We start from the raw sequence: 15211 nt of genomic DNA on the forward strand, positions 1-15211 counted from the left end.
ATTTTGGGACGCATCTGAAGATGGTGATCAGTAAACATGACTACTTGTCAAAGGTGGCATCAGATTCATGTAGTTTTAGCATTCAAAATTAAAATGCTAGTGAATCCGTGTTTTTAAAAGTCTGATTTTTTTTTTTATTTGCCCATTTTATATATCAAATAGAATTTTTCTCACAAAATATCAATTAAATCTGAGTGTAATATACATACAAACTGATAGCCATTGACCAGTTATCAACATTTTTAAGCATACACACAATTCAAGAGAGAAATTACTCTACCATTCCAATATGTTTATTGTGCAAATATAACTTTTGGCTCCTCGGTTCCTTAGTTTCAGGAAGTTAATGGACTTCATGATCTGACCAGAGAACCCAAAAACTTATTAGGGAGCACACTGGTTTCATGAATGATTTGCAACCAAATTTTATTTAGTTGAGATCCAAAAAAGTTTATTTCAACATAAAAGGAAAAGTTCCCAAACTGAGCATAGCAAGTCACTTCGGAGGTTATTCCAACAGACATTTTACGGAAGGTCAGCATTGGCTCCTCACTCTTCTCCTACTCCCAATTGTTCTTCATAATTAAGGTGGTAATTGCAAATGCAATGTAGTAGTCAAAGCTCAAGCCATTTTCACCATTGGAGAATTCAGAAATAAGCAAGTTTACAAAGAGCTAATTATGAAAATGTGTGGACAGGAAGATTTATCATTTTAAAAAATATTTACAGTTCTCAGATTACACACACTGCACAATTTTTTGGAGATGTGGGATCTGGTTTTAAATTACAAGACCCATCTCCCTCTGAGAGTGAATGAAGATTAAGGCCCAATCCAGCAACATTTGAATAACACCTCATGTGAATATTCTTTAGTCACACAAGTAGTTACCATGGACATGACTCAGTTTTGAAGGGGCTTGGCACCTCCCTGGAAGTAATATTCCCATTGCAATATCAGGCCCTTAAAGGCCTGATCCATGTAGATACTCTGCACCTCTAAATGCCATTTAGAGGCTCAGAGCCTCTCAAACAAGCCTAGCATAAGCACGCGTCAACATAATTGAAAAGAAAGGATAATTTCTATCAATAATGTAGAGATTATGGAAATAAGACTTATTTACAAAGACTAGCTGAAAGTTTAAAAAAATCCCAAATACAGTATAGCCTGGAATATATCAGTAAACATCTTATTTAAGAACAGTACAATGAAATCCAGTTCAGTGAAAACCTGATATCAGAATAAATCATTTGCTGCACATCAATCCCTTTGATCCTATCTTTATAGTGGAACTTTTTAATAAAACAATTACTGTACCCAGTACAGAGATCTGGACCTATTACTTAATCTACTTTACTTCTATTAAATTTATTCAGATCTGGAATATAAATGGTAAATAAATCATATTAACTTCCGATGAAGTTAAGAATAGTTTAAAAGACCAGATTTACAGTTTGCGAATGCTGGGCATTCAATAAAAGGTCTCCACTGTAGTTGCAGAAAAGTAAAATGACGCTTCTTTGTCTCCTTGGACTCCAAGTGTGAAAATGGCTTCCAGATCAATTTTATCTCTATTTGTTAAGTTTTAAGCACCAGGGATTTAAAATAAAAAAAATTAAAAAAAAACAGAAAAACTTACTACATGGCATTATACAAACATAGGCCACTTTGCAAAGGAGACAGCTGCAAAACAACTTTAAAAATTAGCACTGTTTTCAGAACACAAGGCACAAAACAAAAGCAGACATCACGCCAGAACAATGAACTTCACATGAAAGCTAATACCTGACCTGTACCATCCTTAAATATCTTACATTGTTAAATAGAGAAATGGAAAAAAACAAACAAACAAAAAAAACCAGCAGCAACATAATTGTAATTTTGACTTTAGAAACAGTGCGTAGACCCCTCCTGAGTTGTTTACTCCAACCATTTCAGAGACAGTAACTTAAAAGTTCTCAATGTTTGTTTCACAGGAAAAAGTTTTCAGTGTCTGAGAAGTTAAACCTTTGCTAGGTTTTCTTGGATTTTTGCTTGGTAACTTGAAAAGTTAGGAGTTCTGTCCTCATCCAAGAGAAGATGCTTAAGTAAAGTTGTTCTATGATTAAGCCCACTGATGTACCTTACATAAAAACTGATCAGGAAAATCTATAGTCTAAATCTCTTCAACATTTTGTTGGGAAGCCTCTACTTTCATCTTTTTAGAAGGTGGCACTCCTTCAGAGTCCTTAACAGGAAAGAGAGAAAATTCATGTTATCATTGGACTAAATTTTAGGTGCCGTAGACATCAGATTAAAATTAAAAAAAGTGAATACTCTCATGTTACTTGGGGGACACAAAATATCCTAGGATGTGAATGACATAACCAAATAAACACACTTCCTGAAATCATCTTTCTAAACATCACGTTGCTTGGTCTTCTTGTTACCTAGTCACATAGGGCAAAATCCTGATTCCAGGCATGAAGCCACTGTATACACTCCAAAGCAACAGCAGTAACATGTGATCAGACTGTGACTTACCTCAGCTCCATACTAAGCCACAACAAAAACCAAAGACCCAGAAGTTACTCCTTCTAGTAGCAGCAGCAATTTCTGCAGGACAGGGTGTGTGAGGTTGGGAGTGGGCACATGTGCACTCAGACGTAAAACCACCAGCAAGTCTCAGAGAGGACCTGTAGTGCAGATTTAGGTGGGATAATTCCCAAGCCACAGCCCCTCTCCCAGCCATGGCTCTGCAGACATACACATACCTCAAACCAAAATCTGACCCACTGAGTTTATTAGCATTACATTTTTGCCAGCTCTATTAGCTGTTCTGCTTTATAAAGACAATATATTTATTTCCAAATGGAAATTAAAGGGATACATTTTGGGCACAGCCTACTGGATTGTAAGTAAATAAAAATATTCTTATTTGGATTGTAACATTTCCTTACATATCAGACATGGGCTGGTGCAGATGAGCCTGAAAGTGAAACTAATCAGTCTTCTTACTGTTAAAGGTGAATGAAATTGAAACAGAAGGCCAAATGAATGGTGAAAGCACATCAGATATTTAAAATTATTTAATAGTCCAGGGGGGAGGGATAGCTCAGTGGTTTGAGCATTTGCCCGCTAAACCCAGGGTTGTGAGCTCAATCTTTGAGGGGGCCATTTAGGGATCTGGGGCAAAAATCTGTCTGGGGATTGGTCCTGCTTTGAGCAGGGGGTTGGACTAGATGCAGGGCCGGCTCCAGGATTTTGGCCTCCCCAAGCAGCCAAAATAGACAAACAAATAACTAAATAAATAAAAAGCCGCGAGCAGGAGTGATGGACCGTCCGCTGAATTGCCGCCAAATAGCTGGACGTGCCGCCCCTCTCCAGAGTGGCCGCCCCAAGCACCTGCTTGGCAAGCTGGTGCCTGGAGCCAGCCCTGACTAGATGACCTCCTGAGGTCCCTTCCAACCCTGATATTCTATGATTCTATGATTCAAGGTGATCTTAGTAACACAGCTAAGGAAATAAATGTAAGCGTGATTGGTCTCCTGACAGTTTTTCTTAAACTTTTTTTTAAAGTTGATGTTGAATTTGTAAAAGTAGCTTTTTTGTACTTAATTAAAATTACCTGAGAGTTTTTAGATGCCTCTGTAGTTATATCATTTTCTCCAGAGGATTGAATTTCTGCTTTCTCTGAACTATTCATGGAATTTTCCATTGAAGACTGTGAATTCTGTTCATCAGAAGTATCTGAAAGAGTAAAAACTTGATTTAAACATGAAAAATCAACTTTCAATACAAGCTTTTACTCTCTAATGCTAATGTACATATAATACCTTTCATTCAAATATAACCAGTTGTGATTGCATTCACACAATAACACCTGAATCATCAGTGGAGACTGAACCCAGAATATTCAGCACCCAAACCACAGGCTTCTGCCACTTGAGCTAAACTAAAGAATTATTTTTACCTGTGAGTTAGTAGTAAGGTGTACAGTAGCTTGGACCAGCCACTAGAGGCAGTCATGATCCACAGTTGTATTGCACAAAGATTTCAAAGTACTTGGCACACATGAATAAAGTTTCAAAATAAGTAGATGAAGTATATAAATAATATGGAAATTATTACAACCAGTAGTGAAATGCAGCTACCTGTGGGATGGAGGGTTGGAGACAGGAAGTAAAAGAATAACTTATCCAACAAACTTGGGTGGGAGGCCACGGCAGCTAGATACACAGAACTTAATTACCGAACTGGAACTTAACCCCCAGGACACTTAAAACATATTCCTACAAAAAGTGGCACGTAATCATTCTAACACAGTATCTAGGAATCTAGCTTCATCAATAAGGTTATATGTTTTTCAAATCTATTGGATGTTTGTGGGAAATCTCCCCTAGATGTTCAAGTTTGCAATGGTTCCTACCTGGTTCAAACTTTCATTGCTGCTCACTCTAATAAACAGCTTTTGAATAGATTCCCTTCTTCCACTCTCTATACCCATCACTTCTATATTCTAATTCCTATTTTTTAAATTCTCAAATCCCCCAAGAAAAAGAGGGTAAGATTTAAAAGTTCTTTACTGGTTACTGAACACCTTCTGAAACTTTGCACATAAAGTTACCGAAAGGCAAGCCTTCTCCAGAAAATATTTTATTGACTGTGGTCTGAAGAGTGATATTTCTCAAAATGACTCAGTCAGATGCAAGATGTTTGTTTTTGTGGTTTTGTGGGGGGTTCTCTCTAAATTGCCATAGAATTGTTTGTGTGGCTATAAGAAAACACTAAGTCTTCAGTACTCCAGATTAAAAGCACTTCTGAGCAGGGCTTTATTTCCTTTTGTACTACAGCACAATTTTCTGACACTGTTAAACTACAGTTCACTTCTCTCTACATTAGAAGACCTAACCGTGTTTTAACCTTGGGTGCATCTGCACACAAGCAGGTTATTGTGATATACACAGGTCCCTGACATGATTGATTTTACTGAGCAGATGGGACCTACATTTGGCCCATCTCGAATTCATGCATGTGAAGACTCGCTATAGTCTAAGTGCCTGATCCTGGTGATCTTTAGGTGAAAGGATCCGTGTCCTAATACTAGGGCCCTACTAAATTCACAGTCCATTTTGGTTAATTTCACGGTCACAGGATTTTAAAAATCATAAATGTCATGATTTCAGATATTTAAATCTGAAATTTCACAGTATTGTAACTGTAGGGGTCCTGACCCAAAATGGGATTGGGAGGTCGCAGTATTGCCCCCCTTACCTCTGTGCTCTTGCTTGCGGCAGCGCTGCCTTCAGAGCTTGGCGCCCTGTCAGCAGCTGCCGCTCTTCAACCACCCACTCTAAAGGCAGCACTGCTGCCAGCAACAGCGCAAAAGTAAGGATAGCATGGCATGGCCACTCTTAGTTCTGTGCTGCTGCCTTCAGAGCTGGGCCCCTGGCCAGCAGCCGCCGCTCTCTGGCCACCCAGCTCTGAAGGCAGCACAGAAGTAAGGGTGGCAATACTGCGACCCCCCTGCAACCCCTTTTTGGGTTAGGACCCCCAGTTTGAGAAACGTTAACCTCCCCCGTGAAATCTGTCTAGTATAGGATAAAATTACATAAAAGACCAGATTTCACAGTCCGTGATGCGTTTTTCATGCCCGTGAATTTGGTAGGGCCCTACCTATTACCTGTCCTCAGAGTCATTCAGACCTGCCAATAATTAGTTTACATAGGAAAGCGTTCTAAAATATTTGTTCATTATAAAAATGTTGATTTTAAGCACTTAGGGCCAATTCTTCCCCTAAGCTTCCCCAATGACTTCAAAATAGTCACATAAGATGTACAGCGGAATTTGGGTCCTTAATTTGTTACCTGCTATTTAAATTCAGCTTGGCAGTGTCACAATCAAAGCTATTTGATCAAACAGCATCATTCTCCAATCGATGATGGGTTATTTGGATTTAGAATCCCTAATTAAACACAGTATCCAACCAGCAAAAAGGCCAGATTAGTATGTATTTTACCCTAGCTTCTCCCTCTCGGTTCACAGCAATAGCCCTGGAATCAACACAAGGAAAGATTTTCCTTGAACATAAATTTAGTCATGGGAGCATGTACATTATGTAATCGTCTGAATTCACCCATGAACAAGTTAAAAGCAAGTTTACCATCTGGCAGTAAATCCATACAGTTCTCAGTGAGCAGTCAGTTGAGAATACTATTTTATAAAATTTGGCTTTCCTGCGTCTACTTTGGTAGTGATTTGGCTGCCAAATTGCCCTGCATCTAACAGTTACATTCTAGTCATTGAAGGTATTTAGCATGATGTACATGGTTCTAATATTACTGAGATAACTGATCTAAATTTAAATTGGATATTGGATCTACTGAGTTAAGAACTGAATCAGTAGGAAGAGATTTGCCAAGGACAATTTAAAGGCTTTGTTATGGCAGGAATTTTGCAACCAGATTATTAGAATGCTGTTAAGAGTATATTTTATCTATTATAATAGGGAGGAGAAAATGGTTTCTTTCAAAACATCACAACGTAAGATTTTGCATAAATAAACAGCAAATGTTTCAGTTACTAAAATTTTACAGGGCACCAAAGAAATATAGCATTAACAAAGTAAGATTTAAAACATTTTCACCAACATCGTGTTTGGCTGTTTTTCTGCACAGCAAATAAAATACATTATGTACTTTTTAGAAATCTGGGCATACAAATTCAGAGTTAGCTTTAAAAGAAATGTAGCAAAGCGAATTAAAAAAAGTAAAGTTAAAATAAAAATGTACACATAAAAGTTACAAAATATCAATATTTGTTAGTTCCATTTTCGTTTAGACCCCAATCATGTTAGGTGAAGCGCATCCTCAACTCCCACTGGCTGAGCACCTGGCAGGATCAAGGCTTTGATAAATGTCTAAACAGTGACCTAACAAAGGATTTTTTAAGATTGGGGTTTATGCCTATTTTTTGCTTCTTGGTATGGACTAAACCAGCCTAAAAGGTTTATTTAAGGTTCCCCCCTCCTCCGTTTGTTTTTTACCTTAAGAATATCTGGAATGTCAAGTCTGACCTTCCCTGCTTTCACTGGAGCATCAATGAGCAATATAAGGGAGTTATTGTGAGTTCTCAAGAAAGCCCAAGGATGCTGAATACTGAAGCAACTTCCTCCTTTAAAATGTTAATTTTCAGTTACTGACATTAGATAAGTTTTACATAATAAAAGTTTTAAAGTCAATAAAAATCTCTTCCCCTCTCAGATGATCAATTTTCACCTGTTTAGCTCTTGTGATGTAACCATTTCACTAGTTCGCAGTCAGTCCTCCAACCTAGGCAGGACCTGAATTTCTAAGGTATAAAACCAAGCAGAAAAATAATTTTCCATTCTATTTGGAGCCACGAGACAACCAGGCAGTAAAGATTTCAGACCTGGGCCAGCTACCACTGAAGTCAGTGGAACTCTCATGGAAGAAATTAATTTTGTAATTTAGTTTAAACCTGTTCTTGCTCCCTGTGAAGTCAATAGGAGTTTTAAGTACATAAATAAAATACTTACATACCAAGGACTTGGCTCTTATTTACACAGCAATGAAGTTTAGAAGATTTAAGCCAACTAGATATGATTATGAAGAAGTTAAATAGCTAATAACATGTGGACTGTGGCAACTCATCATTTTTGATTTGTGAGTTGTTTTGTGAGCTGTATTTGTTGTTTCGGAAGAATGGATGGTTGTGTTTTGTATCACATGCCAGTCACTCTGTTCCACTTTTATTATTTGAGCTTCTTTCTTATCAAGAATGTTGAACTCAAGTATTTGTTTGAACTAGTGCTTCCTATTAGAAAAGCTGCAGGCACAAGATATATCTATATGTATTACCTTCTGAACCAGGTTGCTCCTTTGCATCTGCTTGAGTTTCATCAGACTTTACTTCAGTGCCATCTGCTTGTGTTGCTGAGTTCTGCTCAGGGGCTGGACTTGAGTTGCTACTGTTCTCCTGTTTTATTGGAGAAGCGTCAGCTATTGAACTCTGGTTGCTATTGTCATCTGGAAAAAAATTCTACCTTGATTAAAAGTGAATGAAACAGGACATTTTGTCTCTTCTTGAAGTTATATATTTTTATGCATCATTGCATAGTTAATATTGGATGTGATCCTGCATGACTTGCCATCCCAGTGACTTCAGTGGGAATTTTGGGTGAGCTGAGGACTGTTCAGGTTCACAGATAAGTAGGACTCTTTACACTTAAGTCCCCTTCACTCAACGGACATTCTCTGATGCCCGATTTTGTACACAGTGCTGCTTAACTATAGTGTATATTTCTTCAAATATGGTGATCGAGGGCTCTAAATAATAGCAGCACAAAATTCTTGGATTTATATACATCTCTTATCAGAAGCCAGAATTCTATATTTTATCAGTTCATTCATCAAGAGCATCAGTACCCAACTAGACTATTAGTACTTACCCTGCAGATTTATATGCTCCTTCATGCCCCTCCCTATACTCAAAAGAACAGGTCGGCCTTCCAGAGCATCCTGAAGGTCTACAAACCTGGGCCACGTCAAGTCAAAGGGAGAAGCAAATCCTAATATCAAGAGCCCCTCAGTGGGAATGCCCTGCCTGCACCAGGGGCTACCTGCTTGAGGGCCTCATCTAATATCATCTGTAGGGGTATTGTGCAAGGAAAGAAGCACTCCCAAACCACTTTATACATACAAACCAACAGCTGAATTGCAACCAGAAACTGAGCGCCAACCAGTACAGATCTTGGAGCACAGCTGTAACATAATCCCCATAAATCAACCTGCTAATCAAGCACACATGTAACAGGTAAAGTTTTCATGGGGCCTTCTGGTGTAATTCCTATAGATAACACTTATTTTTATTATTTGTTTTGATGTGGGGCCTAAAGGCCCAAACTGAGATCAGGTCCCAACTCAGATAGTTACCACACAAAATCGGGGACAGTCCCTGTCGCAAAGAGCTTACAATCTAAATAGACAAGATGGACAAAAGGCAAGGAAAAAGTATTATTCCCATTTTACAAATGGGGAAAGGAGAGACAGATTAAATGACTTGTCCAAGACAAAGTCACACTAGAAGTCTGTGTAGATGGGTGACAAAGGTGCAAATTACTGAAGCTAAAATTCTGCATCTTCAAAAGGTCAAACCTTTCTACTCAAACTCAGATGGGGAAGTGGCTTTGGCCATTGCTACTACCTAGACATCCATAAATTAAGGAATTTCAACATGGCTGAGCTATACAGATGCCGTTTTGATAGAAACGATGGTAACACTCAACAATTCACCTTGCTTTTGTTAATCTGTCAGCATTTAGTCTGGGAACTGAAAATTTCATTTTCTGGTTTGGTTAATTTTATCAAGCAGAAGTCTTCCCAGCAGCAAATACTACAGGAGAGTAGTGTTTTTTTCTTGGTACTGAAAGAATAATTTTGCCCCAATTCTTAACTTGCAATGGTGTAAATCAGGAGTAACTCCATTAAAGTCAATAGGGTTAAACAAGTGTAAACCTGGCACAAGTGAGAGGAGAAGCAGGCGATCTGAAAATAAAGATTCTCCATTTTTCATAACATTAGCCCAATGTGCTTATTTCTTCATACCAATTATAACACAAAGGAACTTTCATTTTCCAGGAGGATTCTTAGCAAAAGTTCTCATGAATTTAAAATCTTGCTGAAGATTCAATTACTTGTCAAGAAAGTCTCCTGTGTTATTTTTGTCTGTCACAACTCAAAATTAGGAATTCTGTTTTATATGTTATTGTACACAACATTCAAGCTATCCAATAGCCCAGTCTCATAGTCACTTCCTTAATGCTTTGCATTTCTTAGCCTTCTGTAGGGAAACGTTCTTCCTACAGATCCAACCTTGAGTTTATGAAAAGTTGGCACATGTCAGTATAAGATATGGCATCCTTCCACCTCCCTTCCAAGGGACCAATGCTTGCCTTAAGACATAAAGGAGACAATCTTTATTATCATATACTTTCACTGTTTCTTTGCTTTAACCCCTAGGAATGTACCTGTTGGACAATCAAAGGAGTTGCTCCATTCCTACGGACGCCATATCAGAATTCAACATCTATATTTTATACTAATAACATTTTATCAAAGTATTAATTAAATGTTAACTTGCTAACTTGAGACCATGGGCGGAGACATTATGTAACCTGTTAACCATTGGCTAATGTGCTATCTTGTCTTGCTGCAAAACCTATCCCGGGGTGTGGAACTGCCTACCCCGTCACTTTCCCCCGCCCATGGAAAATCTATATATTCTATTGTAATCAATTGATTGACAGTGTCTCTGAGACTAATAAGCAAGATGACACTCCACCAGCACTGTGTGTAAAACTCCTATGCTTGACCTCTACACGGTGTGGATTTATGTCCTTCACCTTCCATCCAAAACTCTCCAAAATGCCTTAAAATCCTAAATTAGGCATCACAGCTCTCCTCCCGACAATTTATTACAATACCCATGCAGTACAGACAATCATAGCTAAAGTTGCAGAAGAGATTCCATTGTAGCTCTCTGCTTTCATATTCTGATGATTTCCTGAAATATTTACTTTGGGGATGAAGTTGTGTGTTCAGTCTCTCCCCACAATTTTTAAGCAAAATTCTTTCAGCTCCTTTGGAGTTTGGGGAAGGGCAAACAGGTGTGTATATAAATGAGCATGTTTCTTCCCTACATAGGTTATTAAAAATTACTAACATTTCACACTATCTATTAAGACATACTTCAATAGACAGTCTCTGCTTTGCTAAATTTGAAAAAGCGGTTTAAAGATAAATTTTATCATATTTTAAATGCGAAACAGGGTATTTTATTAAGCAGTTACCTGTGCACTTCAAGGACAGACACACTGTGAAGACATATGCAGCTAGTCTGAGTTAGCAAATACATACAGAAGAACTCACTAGCTTTCCACTGCCAAAGCAAGCCATGTCTGTAAGCTGCACAAGGCTACTACTTCACTTAGATAAGCAAAACAGCACCTGGGAAACTGGGCTTATTTTTGTTTTGTTTTGTCCTTTTCATGTTTTATTTCAGCGTCTTAGCTCCCCTCACAGCTGACATAGGGATTTTCTTTTACATGCAGCCAGAGTGAAAACTGCATTTACCACCATCAACGTTAATGACTTATACCACACACTGAACTAGTGCCATGCATTTCTATTTTTTTTTTTCTCACTTGGCCAAATTCTGCCCTCATGTACACATCAGCAACTGCTGTTGATTCCAATAGAAATCTTGTCCATTGGTTATTTCCTTTGTAACAGTGCACGGAGTAGCTTGGGCTGGCCATGTCCCACTCACCATGCATGTCCATCATCCCTGGAGAAGAGCTATTCTCTGGAGTGGTCACTTCAGAGCCACATTTTTCATCTTTGCCTTTTTTCTTATTTTTGTTTTTCTGAAAAACAAAAACACCCCCCAAAAATTAAAGTCACCAAATAGTTAGCCAGGAAACCAACATCCATGTGTTAGTGTAAAACTCTCTCTTTCAGCTCAGTGCATTAGTCCTGTAAGCATATTATGCTTATAATTTTCATGTGGGAAATAAGGCCAAGTCAAGAATTACCAAGAACACTGATGAGGCAGTCATCATAAGAATCTCTGAGAAACACTTATACAGTTTATTCTTTATGACCCACCGAAGGGAAAAAAAAGAGCAACTATTATCAGAAGTTCTGCTAATGTTTAGTGTTTATAAACATTATTAATATTAATATTTGTATACTGTAGTGTCTAGGAGCCCTAGTCACAGATCAGGAGACCTTTACTTTTCATCTTCAAAACCACTGCACAACATAACATCACCCTTGTGAGGTAGCTCATTATTATCCCCCCATTTTGCAGCTGGAGAAATTGAGGCAGAATGCTCCAGTGACTTATCCAAGGTAAAATGAAGGAGCTGCACAAGAATCAGGATTAGAACTGGGGAGTTGCTGGTTGCCAGCTCTGTGGGCAGAACAAAATACCACACCTCTCTCCTTATAACAGAAATTTTACCATAACTTACTGCAGTGCTATAACCAATAGCACAGGCTCTAGCAGTTTTGCACCTTTCCCAAGTGCAGTCATACTACTTTGTAGCTGAAAGCCCACCTGTACGTTATGCTTGGGGGCAGCTCTCTTTAGAGAGAGGAGTAGAAATTTACTAAAGAGAAGTATTTGAACACGTACTTTGTTCCCCCTGGATGTTCGCCAGAGCTCTGCTGGCCTTCAGAACACAATGAAAAACTCATTTTATTTTCGGCCTAGCATCTGTTTTGCCTAGGGCTAAGACTGTGGACGACTCCTCCCCCACAGCTGGTGTATCGGGAGGCTTGAAGGTATATAATACTCCAATAGGTATATAGTTTAATTTATTATGCACCATTAAGGTGTTTTTGGGGTATTTTTATTGCTGTTTTTCCCCATTCCCAAGAGCTACAAAGGCAACTGGAAAAGGAAAGACAATATCAAGAGAATTCCTGCCAAGACCTAGAAGCCAAAAGTGGAGGCAACGTCATTAGAGTAAGGGCTGGGATTTGGGAATTCTTTACATGATTTCTGACTCTGCCACTTTGGAGCCTTGAGTATATCAATTCCCTGCTTTGTACCTCAGTATCCTATTCTGGAAAATAGGGATAACAGTGATCTACCTCACAGTGAAGTGACAAACATTACTAGTAAAGCACCTTGAGATTGCTAGATGAAAGACTGGCAGGCTGCAAGTGCCAAGTATTTTAAAGAGTATGAAGTGGTTCTGAAGAGAGAATGGAGTAGGGGTAATTATCTCCTGGGAGGGCTGTATTATGAAGCAACAGCCTGCTCCAGGTTATCATCTAGTCACCTAGGACAGAGCATCTTCACTTTTTGCATGCATTTTTGAATGTGTGCATGATGGTAATGGTGGGGGACTGAGAATTTTCACATGGAAAGGATGGCTGTTTCCTGCCTGCCTGCCTCCCTCCCACTGACCCAGGCTGCTGAGACTTCTCCCTTCTCCATATACAATGTAGTTTCTGCATTAAATCCAAAAGGCGGAGCAGGAGGGATTATGAGAGAAAGAGACATCCCAGCAGCAGCAAGACAGTCCTGCATGCACACACCCCTGCTCCATGTCCTGTGTAATAGCAGGAGCTGCAAGAGTTAAAGCAACAAAAGAGATGTTTGCATCCATATGAAAATCCATGTCTAGAAAGGGATGCAGCATTTTCAATTAGGAGATGATGTAATTGGTCTCCTAGGAGAAAGTGCCAGCTGCGCTGCTCTTGGAATACCCAGTTCCTGCTGAGAGAGAGGAGAATGAAAAGCCAGACTTCAGGGAGGGAGAAGCTCAGTAACCAACCCATTATGATCAGGCAACACTCTCCAATGAGGGACAGAAACAAGAAGACAATCAAGTATGGTCTAAGGCTGCAGAAGAATTTCAACAAGACAGACACTGGGGCACTTTTCTCTATCCTTGGAACAAGGTTTTTTCCCCCCCTATTAAAATATACATCATAAATACAAACACTTACATATACATATTTCAGAAAGTTATTGACAAATCTAACAGCTCTGGATCAAGGAGGCCACACTTCCCAGAAGCACTATGTTTCTTTTCAGAGGAAGCAAAAGGGTAGCAGCTGAGTGAACAGCTCCTAAACCATCCCACCAAAACAGCTCAGGTGGGCCTAGGAGCACCATGTGCATTGATGGGGGGAGACACTAACCATGCCCCCTAAAATGGCATACAACTTCCTTTGGGGCCATGGAGCATTGCAGGACACATTAGTAAGACCCCATCCTACCATTCTAATGAGCACTAGGAGGGTATCTTAATCTGCTTCTGTGCATGTAGGCCAAGGGCTGGTGGAGAATAATCCTTGTGCCCAAATTAAAAGACCAAATTTTGCCCTCCTTCCTTTAGGTTCTCTCAAAATGTATAGCTCTTTTCTGTTCAGGGATCTCATGTGCCACAAGGCAGAGACCCTTTCATCTTAAACAAGGCTGCAACAGCATGTGAATGTTAGAATGACCTAGTTTCAAAGGGCCTCTGTCAATTAGTTTTAGCCTCAAAATCAAGGGTTATTTGCCCAATATGCCAAATTATGGTCCAAATATTCTAACTGGTTACATGTGAAAAGACTCTCAGACAAATACAGAGCCTCACTGACTGTAACGAGGATCCGCCTATGCAGAGACAATATGCTCACACAGAATATGTCTATGAATTCAGTTCTAATGTACTATGAAGGACATTTTTAAAAAAATGTCAGAAGTATTCTGCTGGATGCAGGCTTAGATGCAGGAAAGTTTGTCTGGAAAAACCCTAGAAATTGTAACTCCCACATCTCAAATATATTTAACAAAGCATACATTATAACAGCAATCATTTTCTCTGTATAACAAGTAATCCAATTAGTGCCAACACTTATCAAAGAGATAAAAAGTTTCTATGCAGAACACTTCTGTGAAAAAATAGGCATCCTAACTGACGAGAGCTTATTTCACACACAAGCTGTTCAGCTTTGAAGAAACTTTTAAATACAAGAGACTCTCTGGAAATCTTTGCCGCATGTCAGCTAGTGAAGTCTTTAGCACAACTTTTTTTTATTGTGATTACATTTACATAGACGTTCAAGACAGGCATGTTAATTTAAATATCTCAACCATTCAACAGCTGAGGGAAGGTGTTGTGCAAGTCCATGAGGGAACCGTGTAGCTCCAGCAATGGATGCAGCTTCCAAGTATATCATCTACATCTTCTAACTGGCCACAGTAGCAAAGCGGAAAGTCACGAAGGCCTCACTTATAGACATTTGCAGCACACTTGGTCCCTCTACATCTGAAGCAATTAAGCTTTGCCACAGATAGCTTGGAAGGTCAAAATCAGGGGCTGGACTGTTGCATAGGCATTGGCTCTGTTTGTAGCTTCTTCTTGCCATCTAGTGGTGACAGAGGTTCTTTAAAGCAGTGGTTCTCAAAGCCGGTCTGCCACTTGTTCAGGGAAAGCCCCTGGTGGGCCGGGTCGGTTTGTTAACCTGCCGCGTCCGCAGGTTCGGCCGATCGCGGCTCCCACTGGCCACTGTTCGCCGCTCCAGGCCAATGGGGGCTGCAGGAAGGGCGGCCAGCACATTCCCCGGCCCGCACCGCTTCCCGCAGCCCCCATTGGCCTGGAGTGGCGAACAGTGGCCAGTGGGAGCCGCGATCGGCCGAACCTGCGGA

The 15211-nt window shown here is 39.6% G+C and overlaps 1 protein-coding gene across 3 annotated transcripts in view; it reads right to left on the reverse strand.

Moving 5' to 3' along the window:
* Positions 1–1019: 1019 nt before the first annotated feature.
* The window catches only part of BCL7A (BAF chromatin remodeling complex subunit BCL7A), a 32608-nt gene continuing 18416 nt past the window's right edge, over positions 1020–15211 (reverse strand). For all 3 annotated transcript variants that reach the window (XM_024196204.3, XM_024196203.3, XM_024196205.2), the window contains 4 exons: positions 11327–11423; positions 7858–8025; positions 3606–3727; positions 1020–2225 (listed from right to left, as the gene is read on the reverse strand). In XM_024196204.3, the coding sequence (XP_024051972.1) occupies positions 2154–2225; positions 3606–3727; positions 7858–8025; positions 11327–11423 (459 nt within the window). In that variant the 3' untranslated portion in view covers positions 1020–2153. The remainder of the gene's footprint in view (positions 2226–3605; positions 3728–7857; positions 8026–11326; positions 11424–15211) is intronic.

Source organism: Terrapene carolina, unplaced genomic scaffold (genome assembly GCF_002925995.2).
Source record: "Terrapene carolina triunguis isolate 2854851 unplaced genomic scaffold, T_m_triunguis-2.0 Scaffold234, whole genome shotgun sequence".
Classification (NCBI taxonomy): Eukaryota; Metazoa; Chordata; order Testudines; family Emydidae; genus Terrapene; species Terrapene triunguis.